This window comes from Lygodium microphyllum, chromosome 14 (assembly GCF_053477565.2).
Source record: "Lygodium microphyllum isolate KBCC chromosome 14, Lygodium_microphyllum_v1.1.10, whole genome shotgun sequence".
NCBI lineage: Eukaryota > Viridiplantae > Streptophyta > Polypodiopsida > Schizaeales > Lygodiaceae > Lygodium > Lygodium microphyllum.
The window spans coordinates 41,502,710-41,529,624 of NC_141148.1; the positions used below are offsets into that span (position 1 = coordinate 41,502,710).

Sequence of the window (26,915 nt, forward strand, 5' to 3'; positions counted from 1 at the left end):
CACTTTTCTTCAATTAGTCAGTTTGCTTCTAGAGGAGGAGCAAACACGGAGGAATAGTGGTGTGGATGCTATAGCCTAGGTTTTATGGCTGGACAAAAGGGCAAAGGCAGCCAAGTGAAGAATGCTCCGCAGAGTTTTGGAACTTTTGGCACATCCCAGGCAAACAAAAAACAAGGGGACACACAAGCCAAAAAGGGTAAATGCCATTACTGTAAGAAGCCAGGCCACTATATTACTGAGTGAAAGCGCATTGCCAAAGAGAAGAAAAAGGAATCAGAAATGTCTGTTTCTGATGCTCCTACCACTGCTACTGAGTCTGCGTCTTTGTTGCAGACAGGGACTATTGTTTTTACACATGGAGTTATGACACCTCTTGGCCAGATCGAGCATTCAGCTCTACTAAGGATGCAGGCACTTGGTTTTTTGACAGTGGTGCTTCTAGGCATATTACATCTTGCAAAGATTTATTTGCATCTGTTCATGCAACTCCAGTTGGCAAGTCTGTACAGTGTGCCAACAATGCATCATACCCTATTAGAGCTATTGGGGAGATTGTGCTCACAGCCATTGATGGCTCTATTTTCCGCCTACAGGATGCTTTATTTGTGCCAGGCATAAAGAAAAATTTGCTTTCTATCTCTTCTTTGGCACGTTGTGGATTGCAGGTCACATTTGATGATGACCGATGCATGGTGAGAGACAAAGAACACATGACTTTGGACTTGACTGGCACTTTATGTCATGGGTTATAAGAGTTGGATGCTCTTTCAGTTGATCAGTCAGCGTACTGGGCATCCACTCTTACTCCTGCTATGCTACAGGCAGAGTTATGGCATGCCAGGATGGAGCATGTGAACTTTGGCAGCCTGATGCTCTTACAGCGTATGCAGATGCTAGATAGATTACCTCTACTAGAGAGACCTCCTGAGCACTTGTGCGAAAGATGTATTTTGGGGAAAATGCATCGTTTCTCATTGCCCTGTGATGTTGCTTTTAGAGCAACAGCCAGGTTGCAGTTAGTGCATTCACATGTATGTGGACCTATGCAGACAAAGTCATTGGGAGGATGTTACTATTTTGTGACTTTTATTGATGACTTTACATGATTATGCTGGGTCTACTCTATGGTCAAAAAGTCAGAAGTGTATGATGCATTCTTGGCTTTTATTGCACTTGTTGAAAACTAGTCTGGTTGTAAAATTAAGACTCTCCGTTCGGACCGAGGGGGGGAATACATGTCCTCTATGCTGAATTCTTTTTTAAAGCAGAAGGGCATTGTCCATCAGTACACTACTGCTTATACTCCACAGCAAAATGGGGTTGCAGAGAGAAAGAATCGGTCACTCATGGAGATGGCCAGATGTATGCTGAAGGCAAAGAGCTTGCCGCACAGTTTTATGGGATAACAAGGCTGTCAAATGCATTTTTATGGGATATAGCAGTGAGAGCAAAGGCTACAGACTCTATGATCCTGTTTCTAAAAAGGTGTTTGTCAATAGGGATGTACTATTTGATGAAAAATCAGAATTGTCCCTGGCTGGTTTAGATACATATCAGGCTGCCCGTGATGTATTTGAAGGGCTGCTGCCCATTACATTTGGTGATTCAGCTGGAGTTTCAGCAAGTGAACTCAATGTTCAGCCAGCTACTCCTTTCGAAAATGCAGAAAATCAGCCATTGGCTGATTTGAATATTCAACAAAGTGCTGAAACTAAAATTCAGCAAGAGCTTATGAATAGTCAGGAGGCAAGACAAATGCCTAGATGGTATTTACAGACTATGAAAGATAGTCATTTGGATGCACTCATGGCTGGTCGTACTAGAAGGCAAGCTCGTATGCATGATACTGCACATACCGTGGAGTTTGTTATGGCAGCAGGCACCTTCGATGAAGAGGAGCTTGAATATTTTGAGGATGCACAACAGAGTGTACATTGGATGGCAACAATGAAAGCTGAATTGGATTCTATCACTAAGAATCAAACATGGGATTTGGTGTCTTTGCCATTTGGGAAGAAAGCCATGGAACAAAATGGGTCTACAAGCTGAAACGGAATGCAGATGGATCCATTGACAAATACAAGGCAAGGCTTGTAGCTAAAGGCTATGCACAGAAAAAATGCATTGACTATGAGGAGACATTTGCTCCTACCTCCCGTATGATGACCATAAGGTCTATGGTTGCTTTGGCTGCTCATTATGGATGGACTATGCATCAATTGGATACTAAAACTGCATTTTTACATGGGGAACTTCATGAGGAAGTATATGTATAGCAGCCCATTGGATTTGCAGTTGAGGGCTTGGAACACTTGGTATGCAAGCTGAAAAAAGCTTTGTATGATTTGAAACAAGCTCCTAGAGCTTGGTATGCAAAGATAGATGCTTTCTTGCTTAGCCAAGGGCTCATTAAGAGCTCATCTGAGTCTACCCTTTACGTATGTAAAGAGGGGGGATCCATGTTGATCATTTGTCTTTATGTTGATGATCTCTTGCTTATAGGGACACATGCTGATTAGATTTCAGCATTTAAACAAAATTTGCAGCAAACTTTTGACATGTCAGACTTGGGGTCTTTGCATTATTACTTGGGCATTCAGTTCATACATGATGCTAGAGGTATTGGGTTATCACACTCAATATACATTGGTAAACTTCTTGAGAAGTTTGGCTTACAGGATTGCAAGCCAGTTTATACACCAATGGAACCTAGACTTAAACTGTCATTACATGATGACAGTGATTTGTTTGATATACACACATATGCTGCAGCAGTTGGATGTCTTATTTACTTATGCAACACTAGGCCAGACATACAGTTTGCAGTTTCAGCCCCGAGCAGATATATGCATCAGCCATGCATGTCACATTGGCAAGCTGTTAAGCGTGTCTTCCGTTACTTGCAGGGTACTAGATCTCTTGGATTGCTTTATGCCAAGGGGGGACCATTGCAATTACATGCTTACAGTGATTCAGATTGGGCTGGTGATTATGATTCACGCCACTCCACTAGTGGCAATTGTTTCTTTCTTGGCTCGTCTTGCATACCTTGGCTTAGCAAGAAACAGTCCACTGTTGCCACATCGTCATGTGAAGCTGAATATAAGGCAGCTTTCACTACCATAGTTGAATGTGTATGAATTAGACGCTTTTTTTTTGCAAGTAAAGTGTGGCTGATTATATTACTCAAAAAACTGATTACAACAGAGTGCTCATACTCAACAAAATAAACTGGAGCTGATGCAAAGTCACCACTACATCATGTATACAAGTCTCTCAAGGCAGGGGGGATGGGGGCAAGGAGCCATGGGGGAGGTGTATATCGCCAAACGGGATTGCCTGCCTGCATCACAAAGAATAGGCCCTCGCCGCCCCAAGTACGCATGAAGTGACCACGGAGCTCCTGACGAGCCCTGGACTCACCCTGCACCTGCTCCCATCGGCCGCGGAGGGAGTGAATGATGAAGGTCCATAGCTTTGCTAAGGTCACAAGTGCTGAAAGTCTCTCTCCACCGAAAGCCACCTGGCATCGCGCCTTCCAAATAAGCCATCCAATAAGACTCCCTATGATCTCCCATATTTCTGAGCGGTCTGTTGTGGGCTCCAGTACCTGGCGGATGGGTAAAGCCTCCAAATCAACCACTGCGTATGACCCTGCCTCGATCATGAAAATCGTGTCCTGCATCCCGGCCTCATATAGAAGGTGATGGCCCTAGCTAACTGCCTGCCAACAGAAAGCTCCCCATGAAATACACCCGAGGCTGGGGGCTATACGTCGAAGGATACGGCATGCTCCTCTCCACACAAGTTGCACCTCCTCACAAGACCAAAGGCAATGCTTTGGGGTTTCTAGAGGCTGCTGTGTGCAGCGCTTACAACCTCCCTCCTTCTGCATCTGGATAAGCCAGCTTCCCACCGCCAAATCCCCATGTGCCACCAGCCATAAAAAATATGACACCCTCCTCGGCCTCCAGCTATCCCATAGGCGGCACCAGAAGGTCCGTCGGAAGGGCTCCGTGATGTTGTGCTCCGCCCAGTGCCTACTGCATGACGGCGCCCAGTCCATATCCTCCTGCATCAGTACATGTCTGCCAATCCTGACAGTGTATTCTAGGAACCAGGATGGCTTTTTGGCAACCGCAGAGGACGGCCATAGCCACTCTCCTGGATCCCACTCTAGCTCATCAAGTGGTCTACCCTCCCAAATCCAAAGGCGCCACTCCTTGAGCTCCATCCAGAAAACAATCTTCCCCTGAAGACCCACCACCTAAATCCTCCTCCATGAAAGGGTGGCAATCCCCTCATCCTGTTGCCCTCTATCAAGGGCCAGACGTCCCCCCTCCTGAACGGCAAAAAAAGGTCCCCTGGGGGGCGCCACCCCCTCTACCTGCCACCTGAAGAGGGATGCCTGCTGGAAAGAACCTGGCTGCCCATACCTCCCCGGCCTCTATCGGTTCTCGTATCGAGGGGGCAAGCCACTCTAGAGGTATTGCTGCGTCTATCTCTCTTCTCCTCAACTCCACTCCTCTCGTGCGCCCTGATACTCGCTGTAGCACCTCCTCGTCTGCCATCCTGTACACCTCTCGCCATGTCCTAATGGAGCGAGCCGAGACGGCCTCCCACCCAACCCATTGGATGTGGGGGCGCTCACCTATCTGTGCCCCTTCCCTATCTTTGACCTGGAGGTTCCAGATCATCGGCTGACGGTCTATTTCCTCCTAGCAACTTGGGGGGCTCTGGATTAGGGCCTTACGGAGGCCCTGCCACACGTGGAGTAGGCTCCGCAGGAAAGGTGATCTGGGCAGGGTAATCTGTGCTGAAGTGAAGATCCATCTCAGGGACAACCTCCACTCCCTGCCAAGCCTCGGTTTAGAGTCCTGAAGGCCCTCTTGCAGTAAGACCTTCCACGTCTACCCGCATGGTGTGAGACCACAGAAAACTAGCTTGGGCCATACTCTGATATTCTGGGTCTATGATCCCAAGCCCTCCCTCTGATCAATGTCGTATGATGGTCGCCCACGCCACCTTGGCCCTACAGTCTCTGGAGATCTCAGACCCCGACCAAAGGAAATTCCGCACCAGGCGGCGAAGCTGCCCTACGCACGGTGAGGAGAAACACCAACACGAGGCGATGTACCAGGCCGTTGCTAGGAGGACCTGGTTAACCACCAGGGCTCGACTGGCTAGTGAGAGGCGAACCATGCTCCATTAGGTCAGTTTCCTCCTAATAGAATCTAGAACAAGAAGAAACTGCTGGGCAAGAGTGATATCAAGTCCCACCTGGAACTCTAGGTATCGGACGGTCTGCCCTCTCCTCACCCATCTAAATCCCAAGTGGACTCCCTACTCCGTGCTGGAGTCCGGGTCTGTGAGGAAACCAACCGACTTTCACTAATTGATTTTCGCACCCGCTGCAACAGAGAACACATCAAGAGCCAGCCTCATTCTTTCCAACATCACTCATTATCCTCTATGTAGAGTCCTGTGTCATCTGTGTAGTCTAACAACTCAGTATCCTTTCTCACTGGAAGTCCGAGGCCGCGTAGTCCGCTCACACGTGACCTGAGGAAGTGAGACATCGCCTCTGCGAAGAGTAGGAACAAGTATGGGGCCAAGGGACAGCCCTGTCCGACCGATCTCTCCAGCTGGAACTCCTCCCCTCGCTTTCCACCTATGAGAACCTTGCTGGTGGCTGATCTGTACAGGCCGGAGGCCCCGCGAATCCAAGCGTGGGGAAATTCTAACTTCACCATGGTACCCTCTAGGAAATCCCAATCCACCCTGTCATAGGCTTTCTCGAAGTCCAAGAGTAGTACTGCCAGTCTTTGTTCACTGTGCTGGGCCCACTCTGTCGCCTCAAAGAATGTAAATACATTGTCTTGTGAGGTGACAATGCATGTCCTTGTTAAGTTCTTGATGCCCCCCCTCCTGTACGGTGAAGGTCCCAAGTGGAGCACCACCCACTCTACATGCCACCTGTAGGGGGATGCCTGACCTAGCAGCCCATACCTCCTTGGGCTCTATCGGCTCTCATATTGGGGAAGCAAGCCACTCCTAAGGTATTGTTGCGTCTATCTCCCTTCTCCTCAACTCCACTTCTCTTTGGCAGCCTCATACTCGCTGCAGCACCTCCTCGTCCACCATCCTGTACACCTCCCGCCATGTCCCGATGGTACAATCCGGGCCAACCTCCCAACCAGCCCACTAGATGTGGGGGCACTCACCAATCTGTGCCCCTTCCCGATCTCTAACCTAGGGGTTCCAGATCACCAGCTCACGGTTTACCTCCTCCTGGCAGCTTGGGGGCTCTGGATTAGGGCCTTACGAAGGCCTTGCCACACGTGGAGCAAGCTACGTAGGAAAGGTGATTTGGAGGGGTGATCTGGGCTGACGTGAAGATCCATCTCAGGGACAGTCTCCACTCACCGCCAAGCCTCGGTTTACAATCCTGAAGACCCTCCTGCAATAGGACCTTCCAAGTCTGCCTTCTTGGTATGAGGCTACGGACAACTAGCTTGCCCAAGAGGGCCATACTCTGATACTCTGAGTCTATGATCCCAAGCCCTCCCTCTGACCAATGTCCTATGATGGTCGCCCACACCACCTTGGCCCTGGAATCCCTGGATCCGTTTGACACGGACTAAAGGAAGTTCTGCGCTAGGCGGCGAAGCTGCACTATGCAAGATGAGGAGAAGCGCCAACACGAGGCGCTGTACCAGACCGTTGCTAGGAGGACCTGGTTAACCACCAGGGCTCGGCCGGCTAGTGAGAGGCGACCGTGTTCTAGTAGGTCAACTTCCTTTGAACAAAATCGAGGACTACAAGAAACTGTTGGGCGGGAGTGATGTCGAGTCCCACCTAGAACCCGAGGTACGGGACTGCCCTCTCACCCATCTAAATCCCAAGTGGATGCCCCACTCTGTGCTAGAGTCCGGGACTGTAAGGAAACCTACCGACTTTCCCCAGTTGATTTTCGCTCCTACTGCAAAACAGAACACCTCAAGAGCCAGCCTCACTCTCTCCAGCATCAACTCATCGTCCTCTATGTAGAGTGTTGTATCAGCTACATACTCTAAGTCTAACAACTCAGTCTCCTCTCTCACTGGAAGTCGGAGGCCTCGTAATCCGCTGACACGTGACCTCAAGAAGTGAGATATTAGCTCTACAAAGAGTACGAACAGGTACAAGGCCAAGGGGCAGCCCTGCCGAACTGATCTCTCCAGTCGAAACTCCTCCCCTTGCCTACCACCTATGAGAACCCTACTGGTGGCCGATTTGTAAAGTGCGAAGACCCTACGAATCCAAGCCAGGGGGAAGCCCAACCTCACCATGGTGCCCTCTAGGAAATCCCAGTCCACCTTGTCATGAGCTTTCTCAAAATCCAAGAGTAATACGGCCACTATCTGGCCACTATGCTGAGCCTACTCTGTCGCCTCAAAGAAGGTGAATACATTGTCTAAGATGCTCCTATCTTGGACACAAAGCCTGTCTGTGTGTCATGGATGATGTTTGGAAGCATGGGGTGTAGTTGCCTACCAATCATCTTTGCGAGTGCCTTATAGGCCACTGATAATAAGGTGATCGGTTTCCACTGGGAAAGCTCCAACCGCGGTCCTCCCCCTTTGGGAAAAAGACTGATAAAGCCTGTTGAAAGACTCCCTGGCATCTGTTTTGAAGTGAAAATCTCCTAGAAGGCCATCACTAGGGGGTCCTTCACCACTTTCCAGTAGGTAGTGAAGAAGGCCTTAGAGAGGCCATCCTCTCCCAGGAATTTCTACCTGTCTTGTGTATGAAAAGCCTCCTCTAGTTCCTTCTATGTGGAGGGAGACTAGGAGGGAGCATCCCATCTCCTCTGTGATGAGGGATGGAATGTGATCCCAGACTTACTATCTACATCGATGTCCTCTAGCTGAGGCTGTCTCATGCTGAAAAAGGCGTCTGTAGTAGTCGGTGGCAATCTCCATCACCTCATCTGGGCTAGAGTGAATCCTCCCATACTGATCTCGAAGGCTGCGTATCTTCTCTCTTGAGGTGCGGGGCTGATACACCTGGAAAAACTCCCTGCACATCGTATCCCCCTTCCACGCCCAAAAGGCTGCTGAGATGCAGAATGAGAACTCCGAGCGTATGTCCTCCAGGCTAGCAATGGCTGCTCGCGCGTGCACCTCTTGTGCGTGGAGGGTGGGATCCCCTGGTGCATCCTGTAATAATCTCCGTGTGGTTGCAAGGTCCCGCCGGAGTGCTCTCTCCTCCTCCCAGCTCTGCTGCCTAGCCTGTATGGCTGCCTTTTGGTAGATATTGTTCGAATTGGCTAGGACCTTTGCAACCTCCTGGGCAATCCAGTCCCTCTTGCCCCACTCCTTGGTCCAAATCTACTCAATTTGTCTCATCACCTCCTCCCTCCTATAGATGGAGTTCGGGATCCGACACGATCGTGTGTCTAGGGCGGATGCCGAGGGATCAAGTGTCAGGAGAACCGGGCAATGATCAGACAACGTGGTGCCCGCCAACTACCCAATCTGGCCTCCACGAGAGCCTCCCCACTCTCCCACATAAAACCTGTCCAACCGCTCCAACAGGACTCCACCTAGCCGCTTGTATCCCCAAGAGAAGTCCAACGACCTCTCCCTCCTGTGGAAGGCAAGGTCTCTCCAGGCATCGCATGCTCTTACTGTCAGTAAAAAGACCTCCCATGCCTCTTGCTCCTCCCCAGTCATGCCCTGGTAGTTTTTGCCTCTGCCCTGCTGGTCCTCTAAAGCCTCCAGGTTGTTGAAGTCTCCTCCAACGATCCAAGAGTCCACCTCTGGGAGTCCATCCGCGATCTCCACCCAGAACCTGCTACATGCCCTAACCTCCGTATAGGGGCATAGACATTGAGGACTCCAAGGCACAAGTCCCCAATATCCAATTTGATCCATAGAACCCTCCCTGCCACTATCATCCCGTGATCTCGTACACAGGCAGTGAGACTCGGACCAATAGAGGTGCATACGCCTCCACTCCTACCGTGGGTACCTATGGCGTGCTCCCAGTGAGTGTGCGAGCTACCCAGGAGTACCTTCTCTACCCATTGGACCTGGGTGGGAGTGAGCTTGTGCTCCTGTAGAAGTAAGATGTCGATCCATCTGGCAAGGGCAGGCTGCAGCTCTTGTCGAACAATCAACTTCCTGGAACCACATGCCCCACTATAGTGGAGGCTATTCACATTCCAAGATGCAAGGTGTAAACTCATGGGGAGACCTGTGACTAACCGAACAAGCATCTGTTCAGTGTGGAAGCTGTTGACAAAGAAGATGAACTATGAGGCATACGTATACGCTTCGCTACCAACCTCGATGGTGAACTGCATTCCCCCATGGTAGCCCTCGGGGGGCGGGACCATGGGGGTGATGGATACGCCTGGTCGTACCACCAAGGCGTCTATCAACCAAACTGAGAGACGAAACTTCGTACATTGGTAGAAACGGGCCGCCTGTGCCAAGGGCCACTCGATCACCTCCATCGGCGCTCTCCACTATGGAGGAGCTCGAAAGATAATGCTCAGATGAGGGACCTTGGCCCCAGTCCACTTGTTGATGTCCATCATGCAACCCGGCCACTGCTGGGAGAAAAGTGCCAGTCCACCTTCTCCCATCCACTGAGAGATGTCGTATGCTACTTGGCTCTTCACCTCCTCCTCTATATGAGTCGTCGTTCAGTCTCCTGTGTGAGGACTGAAGGAAGAAGGCGTAGTTTGGTCCATCTGGTGGTGCTAGTAGATGTACCTTGCCCCTCTTAGATTTGTGTACCACGAAGATATCCACCTCCAAGGGTAGTGGGAACACTCCGCAACTCTCAAGTAAGACCACGGCCCACTGCGAAAAAACTCCTGTGGTAGCACTTGTTCCTGTCTTGGGAAAGTGTGACGGGCGGCATGGACGGATGAACTAGTTGTAATGGTAGGGAGGGGGAGGATCGAGGGACGATAAGGTGGTCGAAGGCACCCGGCGGGTGTGGGGGGGGGCCAATAGCTCTAGGTGCAGGGAAGTGTGGACTAGGGTCAGGGGGGAGCCATGGGGGGGGGGGGGGGGAGGGGTTGTGGGCCCTCAGGTGATACAGCCTGTGACGCCTCTGTGGGGGTTGGATGTGTAGACATGTGGACCTATCGGGTAGGGCAAAGGGGGGGGGGGGGGGGGGTTGTGGGCCCTCAGGTGATACAGCCTGTGACGCCTCTGTGGGGGTTGGATGTGTAGACATGTGGACCTATCGGGTAGGGCAAGGGGGGGGGGGGGGGGGTGCTCTGCCGGGGGGGGCAACACTCGCCCTCTTGCTCCCTGTCGTGGCTATGGAGTTGCCTGCAGCCCCCCCCCACCATCTCCCTCTCTGTCGTCTCTGTACTCTGTGTGAAACCATCCGCATCCACCTGTTGGCCTGTCCGCAAAGCCGCCCTAGCTCCGAAGCGCATGCACTCTACTGCCTAGTGCCCAAAGTCATGGCATCGTAGGCACTTCCCTAGCTGCCCAATCACAATGACCTACTGCTTGAAGGAGTGTCCGCCTGCCTCAATCTCTAGGAACTGTGGAATATTCTCTCTCTCTTTCACTACCACCCATACCTTTGGGACTCCTGCGGCTGTCACTACGTCTGCGAAAGAGGCGGGAAGGACAATGCCAAAGAGCTGTCCAAAGTCTTCCACCAACTGGCAATACTCTATCACCAGTCCGGGGAAGAGAAGGGTAACCGAGTGTCAAAGGAACTTGTTGTGGAGCGCAAATGCCTCCACTGTGAAGCCACTGTACCAAGGGACCATGTGGATCACCCCCTTTGTGGAAGCATAGGGTGAACTGGCCAATAACTCACAAGCTACGTCAGCTGAGGTGAGTCGAACCATGAAGATTCCTTGACCCATTAGAACTGCCTCCACTATCTGCACTGTGCCGATGCGCAACATGGAGTGAAGCCAATCCCGAAGCTGGGTCCTGGATGGGGAGTGACCTACTACGTGACCAAAGATTGCTATTTCTTTAAGTTCCAGCTCTGCGGCACGGACGGCTAAGAGCTCTTCCTCAAAGCGGACGACACGCAAGGTGTTTGACTAGGGGGCACTCGCAGAATGCACCGGCATTTGACCAGAGATTTCCATTGTGCATTCCTGCTGAGAACCTACAAAACACATTCTGCACTGCTAGAGGGGGAGGGGAAGTTGCTGCAGAGGGAGGGAGCAACTGGAGGGAGGGGGGGAGGGGGGGGGACTGGCTGGGCACCCAAGTAAGCCGGCTCGCAATGGCCACAGTGCGCGTGTTGGGCCTGTTGGACGGCGGGGCCGGGCTGCAGTACGAAAGAGGCGGAGGACCAGGGGGGGAGGAGGCGGGGGGATCAGGGCGGATGAGGCGGGGGTTCAGGCCCTTAGCCGGGGGGGATAGGGCGAGTTCGGGCGGGGGTGAGTTGGTGGGGGAGGAGGAAAAAACAGACGGCAAGCGGACACTGCACTCGGGGGAGGTCGCACCAAGGGGCGGGCAGAGCAGTAGGCGGAAGGAGGCGGGGTCAGTGCTGGGAGGGGGGGAGTCGTGCCAAGGACAAGGCGGGAGGGAGGCAGAGCAGAAGGCGGGGGAGTAGGCGGCAGGGTAGGCACAGCAGAAGGCGGGAGAGGACAGGTGCGATGGGGAGTGGAGCAGCAGGAGCGCGCCACGGGACAGTGGCAAGGGGCGCGCTGGTTGGATGGCGGGGGGCGAGGGAGCAGCGGCGTGTTGGTAGGAGCCAGATTTACTTTCCCCTATAGTTATTTCCTTGACACTCAACCAAGAGAACTGTTGGGGCCAATTGGGTGTTGGCTATCCAAGATTAAGTGGTGAAGTGTGTATTTTCAGATTTGTGTATTTAATGCTTGCTGTAATTTGAGTTAAATCAGGTTATCAACACCCTTGCAAAGAAGGAAGGCTGGTTTTAGTAGACATCAATGCGGACAAAAGGGACAGTTGCTACATGGGAACAAGCTGCATTTTGGTGATGATGGCAGCTTGATAGCCACAGGCAGCAGTTGATTGCATGACAGCATGAGTACTGATGTCACAGTTGCAGCAGTGGGCAGTGAGCAGATTATGTGCAGGCTGGACAGTGACATGGCAGCGGGTAATGGTGTCGTGAGGAGCCGCAGCAATCATGGCAGCAGTCGATTACATGACAGCATGAGGACTGATGTCACAGTAGCAGCAGTGGGCAGTGAGCAGACTGTGCAGGCTGGACGGTGACATGGCACAGTAGCAGCAGTGGGCAGTGAGCAGACTATGTGCAGGCTGGACGGTGACATGGCACAGTAGCAGCAGTGGGCAGTGAGCAGATTATGTGCAGGCTGGACAGTGACATGGCAACGGGTAATGGTTCGTGAGGAGCCACAGCAATCATGGCAGCAGTCGATTACATGACAGCATGAGGGCTGATGTCACAGTAGCAGCAGTGGGCAGTGAGCAGACTATGTGAGGCTGGACAGTGACATGGCAGCAGGTAATGGTGTCGTGAGGAGCTGCAGCAATCATGGCAGCAGGAAGGGCTCTCGTGGCTGCAGAGGCTGAGCGCTGCAAATGATGATGATGATGATGACATTGAGATTTGATAATGATGGGATGAGATGTGGGATTCCCCATTGGCCCCTTTTTATAGAGTTTGGGCAGGCATTTCTGGTTGTCAAGGAATGAAATTTTAAGCAATTAGTAGTAATGTTGGCCTGATTTAGCATTGCTTAACAGGCACTCTCAGGGCCAAAAAGGGAGCCTAAGATAAGATGGAAGGACAAGGGGTACTGACACTAAGTTACGTATGTGTACAGTGAAACAGTGATTGCATCTAGTATATGACATTTACCAGCTATAAGATGGTGCACATTATTTGAGGAATTCTGTAATATCAAACTTCAGCATTTTGCTTGCATGGTTGTAGAAAGGGGTGGTTTGCATGGAAAAATGTTTTTGAAAAAGGTTTAGTTTTCTGTAATAACATCTGAATATTGGAAATTAGGTTTTAGTTTTTAGAAAGGACAAAAGAAGCTTTGTTTTTAGAGCTTTTAATTGAATGTATGTTTGTCTGTGAAGCAAGTTTTTAAATAAAATGCAATCCTCTATGGTGCAGGTTTTAACTATACCTTTGGTCGCAATCCATCCTTTCATGGCAAGGATAAGTGGAGCAGCACTCTGGGGAGTACTTATCTCTACATCTATTCTCAAAAATGTATTCTCTGTATGTTTTCTCTTCCATACATAGCCCCCCACCACCCGTCTGGGTGGCCCCCCACAGTTATGTTTGATGTGGAACTGTACAATAGGTGCCAGCATGTAACCTCCATGTGAATAACATTGGTAAACCTCAGAAATGCACTTTTGTCAGATCCCTAACCACTTGAATCCTGGAAAAACTTTAGCCTTTTCTTGGTCAACCATACCAACTTTTGTCTAGATATTAATCTCTCTCTCTCTCTTTTTTTTTCGTAAAAGGAAAATCTCTCTCTCTCTCTTTTTTTTTCGTAAAAGGTCTCTCTCTCTCTCTCTCTCTCTCTCTCTCTCTCTCTCTCTCTCTCTCTCTCTCTCTCGCGTAAAGGGTAGTTATATTAATTATTGGAAAAGTACAAGAGTCACAGATGAGTTTAAAAACCAGCAAAGTAGCAAAGGAAACTATCATACGCCATGAGACCAAATCCTCTTGGGATCTCTCTCTCTCTTGAAGGAACGTGCTCTCATCCTCTGCTTCCCAACTATGGAGGCTAGGAGAGACTTCCTAGCTCAACGCCGCATGTTGAAAGGTACGTGTGTTCCTAGGCGATGATCTCACATCCACCCAACTAGCCCACATAAGGGAGTGCATGCTAAGAATCAAGGCAGCAAGGGAGGAGGGCAAGCTAGCCTTCTAGAGAGAAGGAAGAGTGGTGGTTATGAAGAGACATACCAAATGATGGTGCAAGACCTATGGTACCAGCCTTGCAATAGCAGCTTGGAATTGTAATGGAGCTCTATGGCTAGATGTGGGAGTATTTGAGGATCCATTCAGAGGGAGAGAGCCAATATTTGTCACATCCCTGCCTAACAATTCCCTGGTAGCACGTTTTAGTTGTCCATCCGGGAACTATCCTAGACGGCTTCACCTGGCACTCGCGAGAATGCACAGGGTCTATCGTCTAGGTTTCCTAGAGTCCACCCCAAAACGGAAGGTACTGGCCGTCCCCACAAGGATCAACTTGCAAGCTCGGGGTCCTAATTTGACGATTGAGGTCTCTATACATCAGCTAGCTCCATCGGAGGTGTCCTACAAGGGCTTCTCATCTGACTGGAGGGATCGTAGTTACCCTTGGTTAAGGAGTGCAACGCTTTTTTCTAGTAACTAGTTAGGATTCAAGGAACCTTAACAGAGTTCTAACACGGCCGCCACACCTTTGTCCTACAATGATTTTTTATCAAGGTTTTAAGACCTGACCCTAGGTAAGTCAACGCTCGGCTCTACCTAATTTTTCCTAATTAATGTTTCGTTCAATCTCTTGAGAGAAGCTCCCAGCTTACCGGGACCACCCTTCCGTAGGACAAATCCATCGGGGATCTCGCCCACCCGCTTTCCACAAATGGTTTTCTTTAGTTTTCTAATTATCTATCACATTAAGTTATGGCATATAAAAGCTGATTCGTTAATTAACCCGTTAACATAAGTTCCTTCGCATAATTTTAGGGCACAACACAAAGACAGAGAAAACAGTCTTTTGGCAAAACATATTTCGCAAAGTTATTTAGAATGATTTTCCCCTTCTGCCTACGCAGAAGATAAATCTCTGTTCACCAGAAAATCCCTTCTGCCTGCGCAGAGGAAAAGAAACCCTCTAAGATTTTCGTCCCTTCACTAGTACCGGGGACTCCAAGATCCCATCCTGATTCGTACGAGGGTCAAGTAGTTCCTAGAAGCGATGAAGAGATTTACGACTAGAGCCCCCCTGGCACTCCCGCCTCCTCGTGTCTAACAGGTTCCTCCACCGAGCGATCTCTCGCTGTCAGGGCCGGGTCCAAAGCTCCTCGCAATGGTACAAAACAATCCCTCTTGGAGCAGGGTTCTGCGTCTAGCCATGGGGGAGGCATAGCACAATCTTTCCTCTTACTATCCTGATTATAAATTTACAATCAGATCTAACTGTTGCAAGCACAATCAATCTTTCTTATGCAACCATCAATACATGCACAAATAAAAAAGAAACAGTAGCAAGTGTTTTTAGCATAGAAAGCAGCCACACCCAAATCTAGGATTTCTCTTTTAAGGTCTCACTTTATTCTTAGGGTTTCGCTTCTTTTTGCAACTCTTTTTGGGGATGCGCAAGTTATTTCGCTAATCTGAAGTGTATTTTATCCTTATGAAAAATTTGGTATTTCCGTCCGAAAAGATAATATGGGCATTTATGCCTATAACAGGCAATTCATGCATTACCCTACCCTAACCTGTGCTTAGCAAGATTTCAAATGCTTTTCCAAGTCTGTTTATGTTTAGACTTTAGAATTTGTATCAACAAATTCTTATCAATGTCCAAGAAGTCCTACAGACTTCCAATATTTATTTAAATTCCTGATACTGATAGTTTCGAGGTTGTCAAGTATTTCATAGTAGTTTTTGCTTTAACATTCTCGATATTTTAGGTTAGGTTTTCTCGTTGATTCATATGTGGATTAACTCATAATATTGACACTCTCGCTAATATAATCATTAATATTAACATTACGTGTGTTTTCAGCAAGAAAATAATTTTTATTTTATTCTATTCATATTCTATGGTTTAATCGACGATGTCCGACCATTTACCGAACTTTCAACATTATCTAGAAAGATCAATTTTCATTTAGCTATGTCCTAAGTGCAATGCTGATTATTTTTGTGAAAACTTTATTTTAGGCAATGCAAAAATCATAAGTGTAATTTATCTTTCATCTTTCAGACATCAAATTATATTCCTACACACCTAATTTATGCACGTCTAGTATGTATTTTCCTATACAATTTTTTGTTGATTTAATACATTGATTATTTCATGATATTATCTAAATGATTTTCTATTAGTTATTATAAAATTCATATACGTCTGTTCATTATTAGCAAAATGAAATAGAGATAATCACTTTTAGGAAAAAATTATAAAATATTCTTTTCCCTAACAACGTCTACCTTTTTTCTGTTATTATGATCACATACTTCATTAATGAAATAACAATAAATATTGCAAAATAAACCATAATTAAGATATTTTCTTAATGACAGGCTTATAATTTTTTTTCATATCACTTAGGTTATTTTCCTAAGCGACAGTTCATATGTATTTTTATTAGAATGCGTTTATAATTGTTTAAAGCTTTGGCAAATATAGTAATAAGCTTATAAAACTTTAATTTTTTTCCAAATCTATGAGATGTTACCTCTCTCAAGTTTGCTGTAACAGGGGTTTCGCCAATTCCTACCGCCTCATTTTCTCCATCGGTCAGGTTCCTTGCTTCCCTTGCTTCAAATGGGCTTTCTAAATTTCTACGACCTCGTGGAGCCATCAGATATTAGGCGAAATCGACGTGGTAGTTTAGGGAGAGTTGCTGGTCCTCTAGAAAAATTTCGCCAACGTTTTGCTTGGCGAAATGGCTGTATGGGACGAAAGCGTAACAGGGGGTAGAGAAAATGAAAATGAGGTTAAAGGGGAGTATTTTTCCCTTTCAAGCTCAAAGCTTCAATGGACAAGAGAAGTAGAGAAATTTTTTCATCATCAGGAGATATTCCTTCTTACTTTCTTTGTAAAGGAGAGGGGGTGTATTTATACACATGAGGGGGAGCATGCAATTAGCTCATTCTTTTGGCTACTTGTCAAGAACCAATTGAGCTTTATTAAAAATACATTTTGATTGCCTACATGTTGGATGGTGATATGGGGATGATTATTTTATTCTTTCTCTCCCTCTAGACATGAATTTTGGCCTATTTTTTCAAAAACGTCTTTTTTTCTTCAAAACGACTTCATATGGTGGTTTTTGGCCAAGTTACCTCGTGACTTATCTAGTTTATAAAGTCATATCATACTCTTTGATACTTAACTTACTCAATATCACACTCGTTCTTACGCGTTCTTCGTTTGATTAAGGCTTTTGTGATTTGTCTTGCGGTTATGAAATCAATGCGATCTTTGATGCATTAAATGGAATTGGAAATGCTAAATCAAATATAATGCGGGAAAATTTATGATCAAGCCGTCGTAATATTATTTACGAGACATCTTTGCTTTTTGTTGGCTGGAAACATTGAGGCGTCTTCTCATGTCGGATTACGGAATTGATTTAATGCAAGACTCGATATTAAGAAAATTATGTACGGTCACTTATGTGATAGCTCGATGAGTAATTTTTAAAACGCCTCAAGCTCGAATTCGTTTCTTGATATGAAGTGATGTGGCGGGAATATTACATCCTCTCCTCCTTAGAGGAATCGAGATGTCCTCATCTCGAAAAGAACCGGGGAAACTTTTTTTGTAGAGTTGTCTCTTCTATCTAGGTGTCCTCCTCAGGATAGTGTTTCCTCTGGATAAGATACTCTTTAATGGTTCTGTTTCTCAGAGGTTTCTCTTTTACATCGAGAATCTTATTAAGTTGGAGTTCAAGGGCTCCTTGACGAGGCATTACAATTTACTGGTCATCAAGAATATGATCTTGATTTACCACATAAGCTTTCAGAAGACTAACGTGAAATACATTGTGGACTTTCACATAGTTGTAGTTTGTAGGCATTAGCTCCTAGGCATTTGAGAACCTTGTATGGTCCACAATACCTTGGACTCAACTTTTTGAACTTTCCTAATGACAGAGAACTCTTCTTTGGGTATACACGGAAGAAAACCATGTTTCTCTCTTGAAAAATACGCTCTTGTTGTCCTAGATCAGCATAAGCTTTCTGGCGGTTTTTTGCAACTTAGATGCCTTGTCTGATAGTTTTAACCTGATCTTCCATGCCTTCTAGCATTTTCTTAGAAGCCTCAACCTTTAGGGTTGGATCAGAGAAATTTAGTAGTGTCAAACAATCTTGCCCATACAATGCTTGAAATGGAGTCATTTGAATACTTTGGTGATATGACGCATTGTAGGAAAATTCTACTAAGGGGAAATATTGTATCCACCTTGTCGGTTCTTTGGAATAATAAGCTATCAATATATCTTCAATGGCCTGATTAACCCGCTCTGTTTGACCATCAGTTTGGGGATGGTAAGCTGTGCTAAAGCAAAGCTGAGTTCCAATTGCTTCAAATAGGCTTCTCCAGAAATGTGACGTAAACAGATAGTCGCAATCACTAACGATCCATTTAGGCAATCCATGAAGCCTAAAGATTTCTTTCACAAACAATCGTGCAATATCTGAAGCTTTGTAGTTGGTCTTGACTGGGATAAGATGAGTGACCTTTGTCAGCATATCCACAATCACCATGATTGAATTATACCCTCCTTGAATAGAAGGTAAGCCAACTACGAAATCCATACTAATGAACTCCCATTTCATCTATGGAATGTCAAGTGGCTAGAGCTTGCCTGGCATTTCGACACGCTCTGCTTTCACCCGCTAGCAACTTAGACATTCAGTAACATATCTGAGTACATCATGCTTCAGTCTTTCCCAATAGTAACCTTTTCTGACTGCATTAAGAGTTTTTGCATAGCCAGGGTGTCCTAAGAATAAGAAGTCATGGGCTTCCCATAATATCTTCTTTTTCAGCACTTGAATGAGGGGAAGGCATAGCCTTGTCCTGAAATAGACAAGTCCATCATCCACAATGAAATTTTGGTATTTGACTCGGAGCTTAGGATCAGTGTCCTTAACTAGGATTTCTCTAAGCATTAGCTGATACTTAGGATCCTTGTCTACCTCTTCTTTGGCTAACTCAATGACTGGATTGCTAGGCATCGATATCATGGTAGCTAAAGTCTCTCCTTTAGATGGCTCTTCCATGATAAGTGCATTCAGAAAAGCTTTATGACTTAATGCATCGACAATTACATTCTCTTTTCTAGGTCTAAACTTGATTTCAAAATTAAATTATTGCAAGACTTCAATTCACCGACGTTGCCTCATGTTGAGGTCTGGTTGAGTAAAGATCCATTTGAGACTTTTGTGGTCAATGACCAAAGTAAACTTGCTTCCAAGCAAAAGTGTTGTCACAATTTGAGAGCATGGATCACAACTAACAACTCGAGATCATGGGTGGAGTAATTCCTTTAATGGATTTTCAGTTTTAAGGTCCAGAGCTTTGCTAAGGTCGCTTGTAATGAAAGTCTCTCTCCGCCAAAAACCTCCTACCATCGCGCCTTCCAAATATGCCATCCAGTAAGACTCCCTATGATCTCCCATACCTCAGAGCAGTCTACTGTGGGCTTCAGTACCTGGCGGATGGGTAGAGCCTCCAACCCGACCATTGCGCAGAACCCTGCCTCAATAATGAATATCGTGGTCCTGCATCCCGACCTCGTACAAAAGGTGACAGCCCTAACTAACTACCTACCAATAGAAAGCTCCCCATGAGAGATTTATGGCCAGAGCACCCCTAGCACTCCCGCCTCCTCCTGTCTAACGGCTTCCTCACTGAGCAATCTCTCGCTGTCAGGGCCAATCCAAAGCTCCTTGTGGGGTGGTACAAAACAAGGCAGGCAATTCATACGTTGCCCAACCCTAACCCGTGCTTAGTAGGATTTCACATGCTTTTCCAAGTCTGTTTAGACTTTAGAATTTATATTGACAAATTCTTATCAATGTCCGACAAGTCCTATAGACTTCTGATATTTATTTAATTTCTTGATACTGATAGTTTCAGGATTGTCAAGTATTTCATTGTTGTTTTTGCTTCAACATTCTCGATATTTTAGGTTAGGTTTTCTCGTTGATTTATACATGCATCAACTCATGATATTGAGGTTCTCGCTAATATAATCATTAATATTAACATTGCGTATGTTTTTAACAAGAAAATAATTTTTATTTTATTCTACTCATATTCTATGGTTTAATCGATGATGTCCGACCATTTTTCGAACTTTCAACGTTATCTAGAAAGCACAATTTTCATTTAGCTATGTCCCAAGTGCAATACTGATTGTTTTTCTAAAAACTTTATTTTAAGCAATATAAAAATCATAAGTGTATTTTTTCTTTCATCTTTCAAACATCAAATTATATTACTACACATCTAATTTATGCACGTCTAGTATATATTTTTCTGTACAATTTTCTGTTGATTTAATGCATTGATTATTTTATAGTATTATCTAAATAATTTTCTATAAATTATTATAAAATTCATATATGTATGTTTAACATTAGCAAAATAAAATAGAGATAATCACTTTTAGAAAAAAATTATAAAATATTCCCTTCCCTAACAACGTCTATCTTTTTTCTGTTATTATAATCACATGTGTCATTAATAAAATAATAATAAATATCGCAAAATAAATCATAATTAAGATATTTTCTTAATGACAGGCATATAATCCTTTTCCAAGTGAAAGAGTATTTTCACTGAATAGCTAATTATTATATTACTTAGGTTATTTTCCTAAGCGACAATTCATATGCATTTTCATTAGAATGCGTTTATAATCATTTAAAACCAAATATAGCGATAATCTTATAAAACATTAATTTTTTCCAAACCGACGAGATGTTACCTCTCTCAGGTTTGCTGTAACGGGGGTTTCGCCAATTCCTACCGCCTCATTTTCTCCATCGCCCGTGTTCCTTACTTCCCTTGCTTTAAATGGGCTTTCTGAATTTTTGCGATCTCGTGGAGCTATCAGACGTCAAGCAAAATTGACGTGGTAGTTCAAGGAGAGTTGATGGTCGTCTAGAAAACTTTTGCCAGTGTTTCGCTTGGTGATATGGTTGTATGGGACGAAGGCGTACAGAGGGTAGAGAAAATGGAAATGAGGTAGAAGGGGAGTATTTTCCTCTTTCAGGCTCAAAGCTTCAATGGATAAGAGAAGTAGATAAATTTTTCCATCATCAAGAAGTCTTCCTTCTTGCTTTCTTTATGAGGGAGAGGGGGTGTATTTATAGGCATAAGGGGGAGCATGCAGTGGACTCATTCTTTTGGCTACTTGTCAAGAGCCAATTGAGCTTTATTAAAAATGCATTTTGATTGCCTACATGTTGGATGGTGGCATGGGGATGATTATTTTATTCTTTCTCTCCCTCCAAGCATAAAAAAGTCATGAATTTTTGCCTTTTTTTTCAAAAACGTCTTTTTTTCTTCAAAATGACTTCATCTGGTGGTTTTTGGCCAAGCTACCTCATGACTTATCCAGTTTATAAAGTCATGTCATACTCTTTGATACTTAACTTCCTCAATATCATGCTCGTTCTTGCGCGTTCTTCGTCTACCAATTAATGCTTTTGCGATTTGTCTTGCAGTTACAAAATCAATGCGATCTTTGACGTATTAAATGGAATTGGGAATGCTAAATCAAATATAATATGGAAAAATTTATGATCAAGTCGTCGTAATATTATTTACGAGGCGTCTTTGCTTTTTGTTGGCGGGAAACATTGAGGCGTCTTCTCGTGTCAGATTGCAGAATTGATTTAATGCAATACTCGATATTAAGAAAATTACGTGCGATCACTTATGTAATAGCTCAACGAGTAATTTTTAAAACACCTCAAGCCCGAATTCATCTCTTGATATGAAGTGCTATGGGAGGAATATTATAGTATTTTACTCAAAAACACATCAGGGACTAGATACTGCACTCCCATGAGTGACAGGTTATAGGTGGGAATCAACATATAGGCAAGAGACATGCACAGACTAGAGAAGTAGGGGTTCAGGAGGAGTGGCTGTACTAATTCCGAGTGCCTTGCATTCTCTTGCCATGGGGGAGTATTGTTCCTTCAAGCCCTTTGTGTGCCACTGTGCAACAACTGGCTAGCTCTCTATTTCTATCTCCTTGATTGGAAGGACTTTCTTTCTTTTCTTTACTTTCCTTTTTTTTTTAATATTCTGCCTCAAGAAACAATTTTTTCTTCAAAGCTATATCTTCTACTATGATTGGTGTAGATAGAATTCCAAAGACGATATGGAACAAGCTATTGTTACCAGCACAAGAGTCCAAATAAAGGATTGGAAGCATCCACACAATCTGCATGGAGAGAGCAACTCAAGTAGATGACCCAAATGGTTCGTAGAGATGAGTAGGCCAGATATATAAGAGAAATCTAAAGTTGAAAGAAATCCTAAAGACCCAACATAGAATGTCATCATGTCCATGCGTTTGGTGCTTGGTGTTTGGTGCTTGGTGTTTGGCATAAAGAAACACTTGAAGACAAAATACAAACACAATCATACAACAAAGGATGACAAAGCACAAACTGATAAAAGAAATCAATAGGGCTAGGGTAACTTAGGGACAATGAGCATAGAATATAAATGAATAAATGAATAGATACAATGCTCAATGCAATGAACAAACTATGGAGAGTGAATACAAAACCTCAAACTCCCGCATCTTTAAAGGACTGGATTAGAGGATATGAGCAAGAGTGTGTGTCGTACTCTATATGGATCCCGAAATGCAATAGGCAGCCTGCCGATGTGATTAACAGCAGCAAATGCAAATCTGGAGAGTCTGGACCAGGCTGAATATGACGAGAGCAGCTTGAAAGAGTGGAGAGCAGGCTGAAGACTGTCAGGATGAAGTAGGCAACTACTGCAAATACTAAATGCAGCTGTAGATGTGCTCCAAACAAGCTGGCTCAACTGGAAGACTAAGGCTGGAAGGGCCAAGATGCAGCAAACGCAAATTATCAAAGGCTCAAAAGCTGATGGTGATGGATGGCTAAAGGTGAAAACAAGCTGGAAACTGCCACCAGCTGCAAATGCAAGGCCCTGATGTGGCTGTGGACTGATTACCAAGTGTTGCAGAAGGGCTGGTCACTACCACAAATTGAGATATCCACCAGCAGAGAAGGAGGCACCATCAGGAGGAAGACCTGACAACGAGATTGAAGCTGAGTTGACTAGCTTCCTACTATTTATTGATTAGTGGATCCTCCCAAATCAAGGTTTGGCTTATGGAACATAGACATTCTCTAGGAAAGTTTGGTAATAATTAAGTTTTGGGGTTGTAATAAAGAGCTAATCAGTGTGTAATGCATTTTTGCATGCAATATCCCCTCTCAAGCCCAAAATTGGAATCAGGAGCGGACTATAGAGCATAGCTCAGCCCATAATCATCCCAAGGCATCCCATTCCAAAGCGATGAGAGCATCAAACAAAGAGTCCACATCGGCTGCCCAATGGCCTACCAAGACTACAAATGTGATGATTATCTTACCTTGGGAGCCCAAAGGGTCACCTTGGAGAGGCCAAGGCATCAGACAAAGGGTGCTAACTGCTTGTTGATTGCCTAGTGACCTACCAAGACTTGCAAAGATGATGGAACTATCATGGACATCAAGAAACCTAGTATCATCTAGGAACTTTAAGAACATTTGAGATTCTTTGGAAGGTTCTAAAAGAGCGCTTGTATTAGCAATTACATTAGCATTGCTTATGTCGTTGCTTATGTCAGCAATGTCTATGTCATTAATGATGTCATCAGCTAGACTCCTTAACCTCCCCAGATCTATTATAAATAGGGGTATTGGGCTACAAGCCCTTTAGTCTTGCCAACACCAATTGCAAGACTTCTGTGAGGTAAGTCCTCTCTACTTCCAATTCAAGCCATATATCTCTAGCTCTTATCTTTTCTTGTCTTGTCTTGTTTTTTATCTATTTTTATATCAAGGACTTATCTTGTATCAAGAAATATATTGTTGTACTTCATTCTTTTGTAATTTAAAAAAAAGCATCTCTAGTTCATATCTATCTTGTCTTGACTTGTCTTTGATCTAGTCTTGTATCAATGACTTATCTTGTATGAATCTTGTATCAGGAAATATATTGTTGTATTTCATTCTTTTATAATTAAAAAATAAGTTTTTCTTTTCTTCAATTCTCTTACAAGTTGTGAAGCAACAATCCTAGTCCTTGCCGCCAATGTCAAGGATTTAGATTGGCATCAATTTATGCATCTAAATTCCAACAACTCACATCTGATTCGACTTGGTAGGATGATTATTTTATTAGCCAAATCTGTTGGGGACTAAACGATGATGTGAAAGATCTTTTGTTAACAATGCCAAAGGCACATACATTAAGTGAGTTGATTTTTCAAGCAATAGAATGTGATAATTGAATTTTTGAGAGACATGAAAAGAAGTATCATGGGGCTTCATTAAGTCTAAATGTCACAACAACAATGGCCTTCCAAGGAAAACAAGAAATCAATATCGAGCTCCTCCACAATACAAACATAATCCTCATCATCGTCAGTTCAAGAAAAGCAATGATAAGGATTATGTTTGCATTGTGGAGGAGCTAGGCATATCTCTCAGCATTATCCTAACGAGAGGCTGCAAGTATGAAACTCTACAGTGCCCTCATTTCCAAGAAACATGGATACTAGCCATAGTAGGGGCTATGTGGCTGGATGAAAATCAAGAATACTTAGAATGCTCCTCTTTCTCTATTGAGGTTGCTTTAAGTTTTATGTTTTCGGTACGAGTTTACACACCATATGGTCAACCAAGCACCTTTGGACTCTGAAACCTCTATATATTTCATGGATGAAAAGTTTGCTAGATGGCATGATTTCACAATCATGGAGAAATATAGCCCAATTCCTATAGAAGTTATAGATGGTTATCCTTTTGCTTAGTCGATGTCAAGTACAAAACTCATCCTATAAAAGTAATGTCGAGAGACTTTGCAGCAAATATAGCATTCAATATCATATGTTGCGTAAGCAATCCAATGATTATTAGTATATCTTGACTCAAACTACATAATTTCAATGTCAATTGGATAACTTTAAAAAGTTGAACTAAGATTGACACAATTTACTAAAAGAGAGAATGCAAGACTTGGAGCAAAGGTACGCTTTGTCAGTTGACGGTGATTGACAAAGTTATGGAAAGGTACGCTTTGTCAGTTGATGGTGATTGACAAAGTTATGCAAACTCTTTGTCTCCAATATCATGATTATCAAGATGTATTCGGAAAGAGGAAAGTAGATATGCTCCTTAAGCACCAATCTTATGATTGTGCCATCGAGTTGCAAGAGAAAGCTCAATCACCCTTTGGCCCAATCTATAAGCTATCTCAAGATAAGTTGATAAAACTACAAAAGTATATGGATGAGAATCTAGCCAAGTGTTTCATACGACACTCCAAGTCATTAGCAGGAGCTTCAATATTATTTATCATGAAGGATGACTCTCTCTAGATTCGTGTCAACTATAGAGGACTCAACAAGATAATCATTAAGAATCGTTAGTCACTTCCCTTGATCCTAGAACTCTTGGAGGAACTTCAAAGAGCAAAGATATCCACCACAAAGATTGCTCTTCGTGGGGCTTGCAATCTTGTGAGAATAAGAGAAGGTGATGAATGGAAGAAAACATTTCGCACAAGGTATGGCCACATTGAATATGGTGTCATGCTATTTGGTCTCACAAATGCTCCAATGGTCTTCCAACATCTAATAAATAACATCTTTTGTGAGTACCTAGATGACGTCGTGATAATGTATTCAAATGACATTTTAATATTTTCTAAGAATCAAACGGAGCATGAGCATTATGTGCAGTTACTGCTTGATAAGCTATGTGTGAAAAGGGCTAATATACTGAATTGAAAAAGTACTCCTTTCATCAACTAGAAATGGAAGCATCAGAATTAAATTGAAATCGGCACATGAAATCTCACAAGGTTTGTAGCACCGTGGCAGTCGGATTGGTTATTCACACATCCATTGTATTGTGATATATTTAGTTACTTTTTACTTCCTTATACTTTGTATTTTCCCTCGGGTTTCTCTCAGTGGTATTATTAATAAAATTTTTATTTTCTTGAAAAAAAAAACACCATGCAAGTAACCATACAGTGGCTAATAGTGTTGATGAGACAAAGTTACAGGACTTGAACCTAAAGCAGCCACACGATTGTAATGGAGTAGTTACCTTGGGTAACAATCTCAAAAATGCAAGCTTCAAAACAGCAAGCATCATCTTTGTTTTCAACATTTATTTGCACATTGTTGTAACAAGTTCCTTAAGGTCTTCCACATTAGCAAAGATGAATTCTCACTTAGAAATAAAAAGAGAGGGTGAATGAATTTTAGAAAATTGTAGCTAATTTTTGGCTTTTTTTCTCATTCATTGACAATTGGAAAACTGGTTCTATGACTGAAGAACAGTCAAAAGAAGAGATCTCTATCTATTGTTGTCTTTGTTTAATTTTCAATATTTGTCATCCCTGACTATTGCATTGATAATCACAGAAAATTTGTTAGGATTGCTGTTTGCACCATGTTTGCATGTGTGTGGATTATTTTGTAGAATAAAGCTTATCCTCGGTTGTCTGCTCTATACTCCAAGTGACTATGAGTATTAATGACTTATTTTATGTGTTGCTTCATATTTTGGACTTAATACATCCATGTTTCAGATCTATCATGTAGCATTATTGATTGTCATACTTCCTAAATTGGAAAATGTCTCTTTGGAATATATAATCAGTTGTGTTAAACATGTTGAATGCATGCAACCTTACAACCAAGTGCAATTTTATACTTCTAGAGTTTGTAGTGAAGATAAGATTCAAACAATATGTAAAGAGCTTTGACAAAATATCAAGGTTTGGTGCATTTTATATTGCAAAAGTATGCTCCAAAACAAGGATGAAAACTTAAAAGCTACTTGTGTCTTTTTTCTTTATAGGTGTCTACACTGACTGCAACATTTCTTTTGATTAACAACTCTGTGGTAATTTTCCCTTCTAACATTTTCTCCAAGTCATATTATATAAATTT

At 44.2% G+C, this 26,915-nt stretch overlaps 1 protein-coding gene across 5 annotated transcripts in view; it reads left to right on the forward strand.

Moving 5' to 3' along the window:
- The window catches only part of LOC148025533 (putative peptide/nitrate transporter At3g43790), a 292,616-nt gene that overhangs the window by 251,888 nt on the left and 13,813 nt on the right, over positions 1-26,915 (forward strand). For 4 of the 5 annotated variants that reach the window (XM_087692713.1, XM_087692715.1, XM_087692716.1 and 1 more), the window contains exons 13-14: positions 13,102-13,209; positions 26,824-26,868. In XM_087692713.1, coding sequence (XP_087548839.1) covers positions 13,102-13,209; positions 26,824-26,868 — 153 coding nt within the window. The remainder of the gene's footprint in view (positions 1-13,101; positions 13,210-26,823; positions 26,869-26,915) is intronic. The other variant, XM_087692714.1, reaches the window with a different exon arrangement.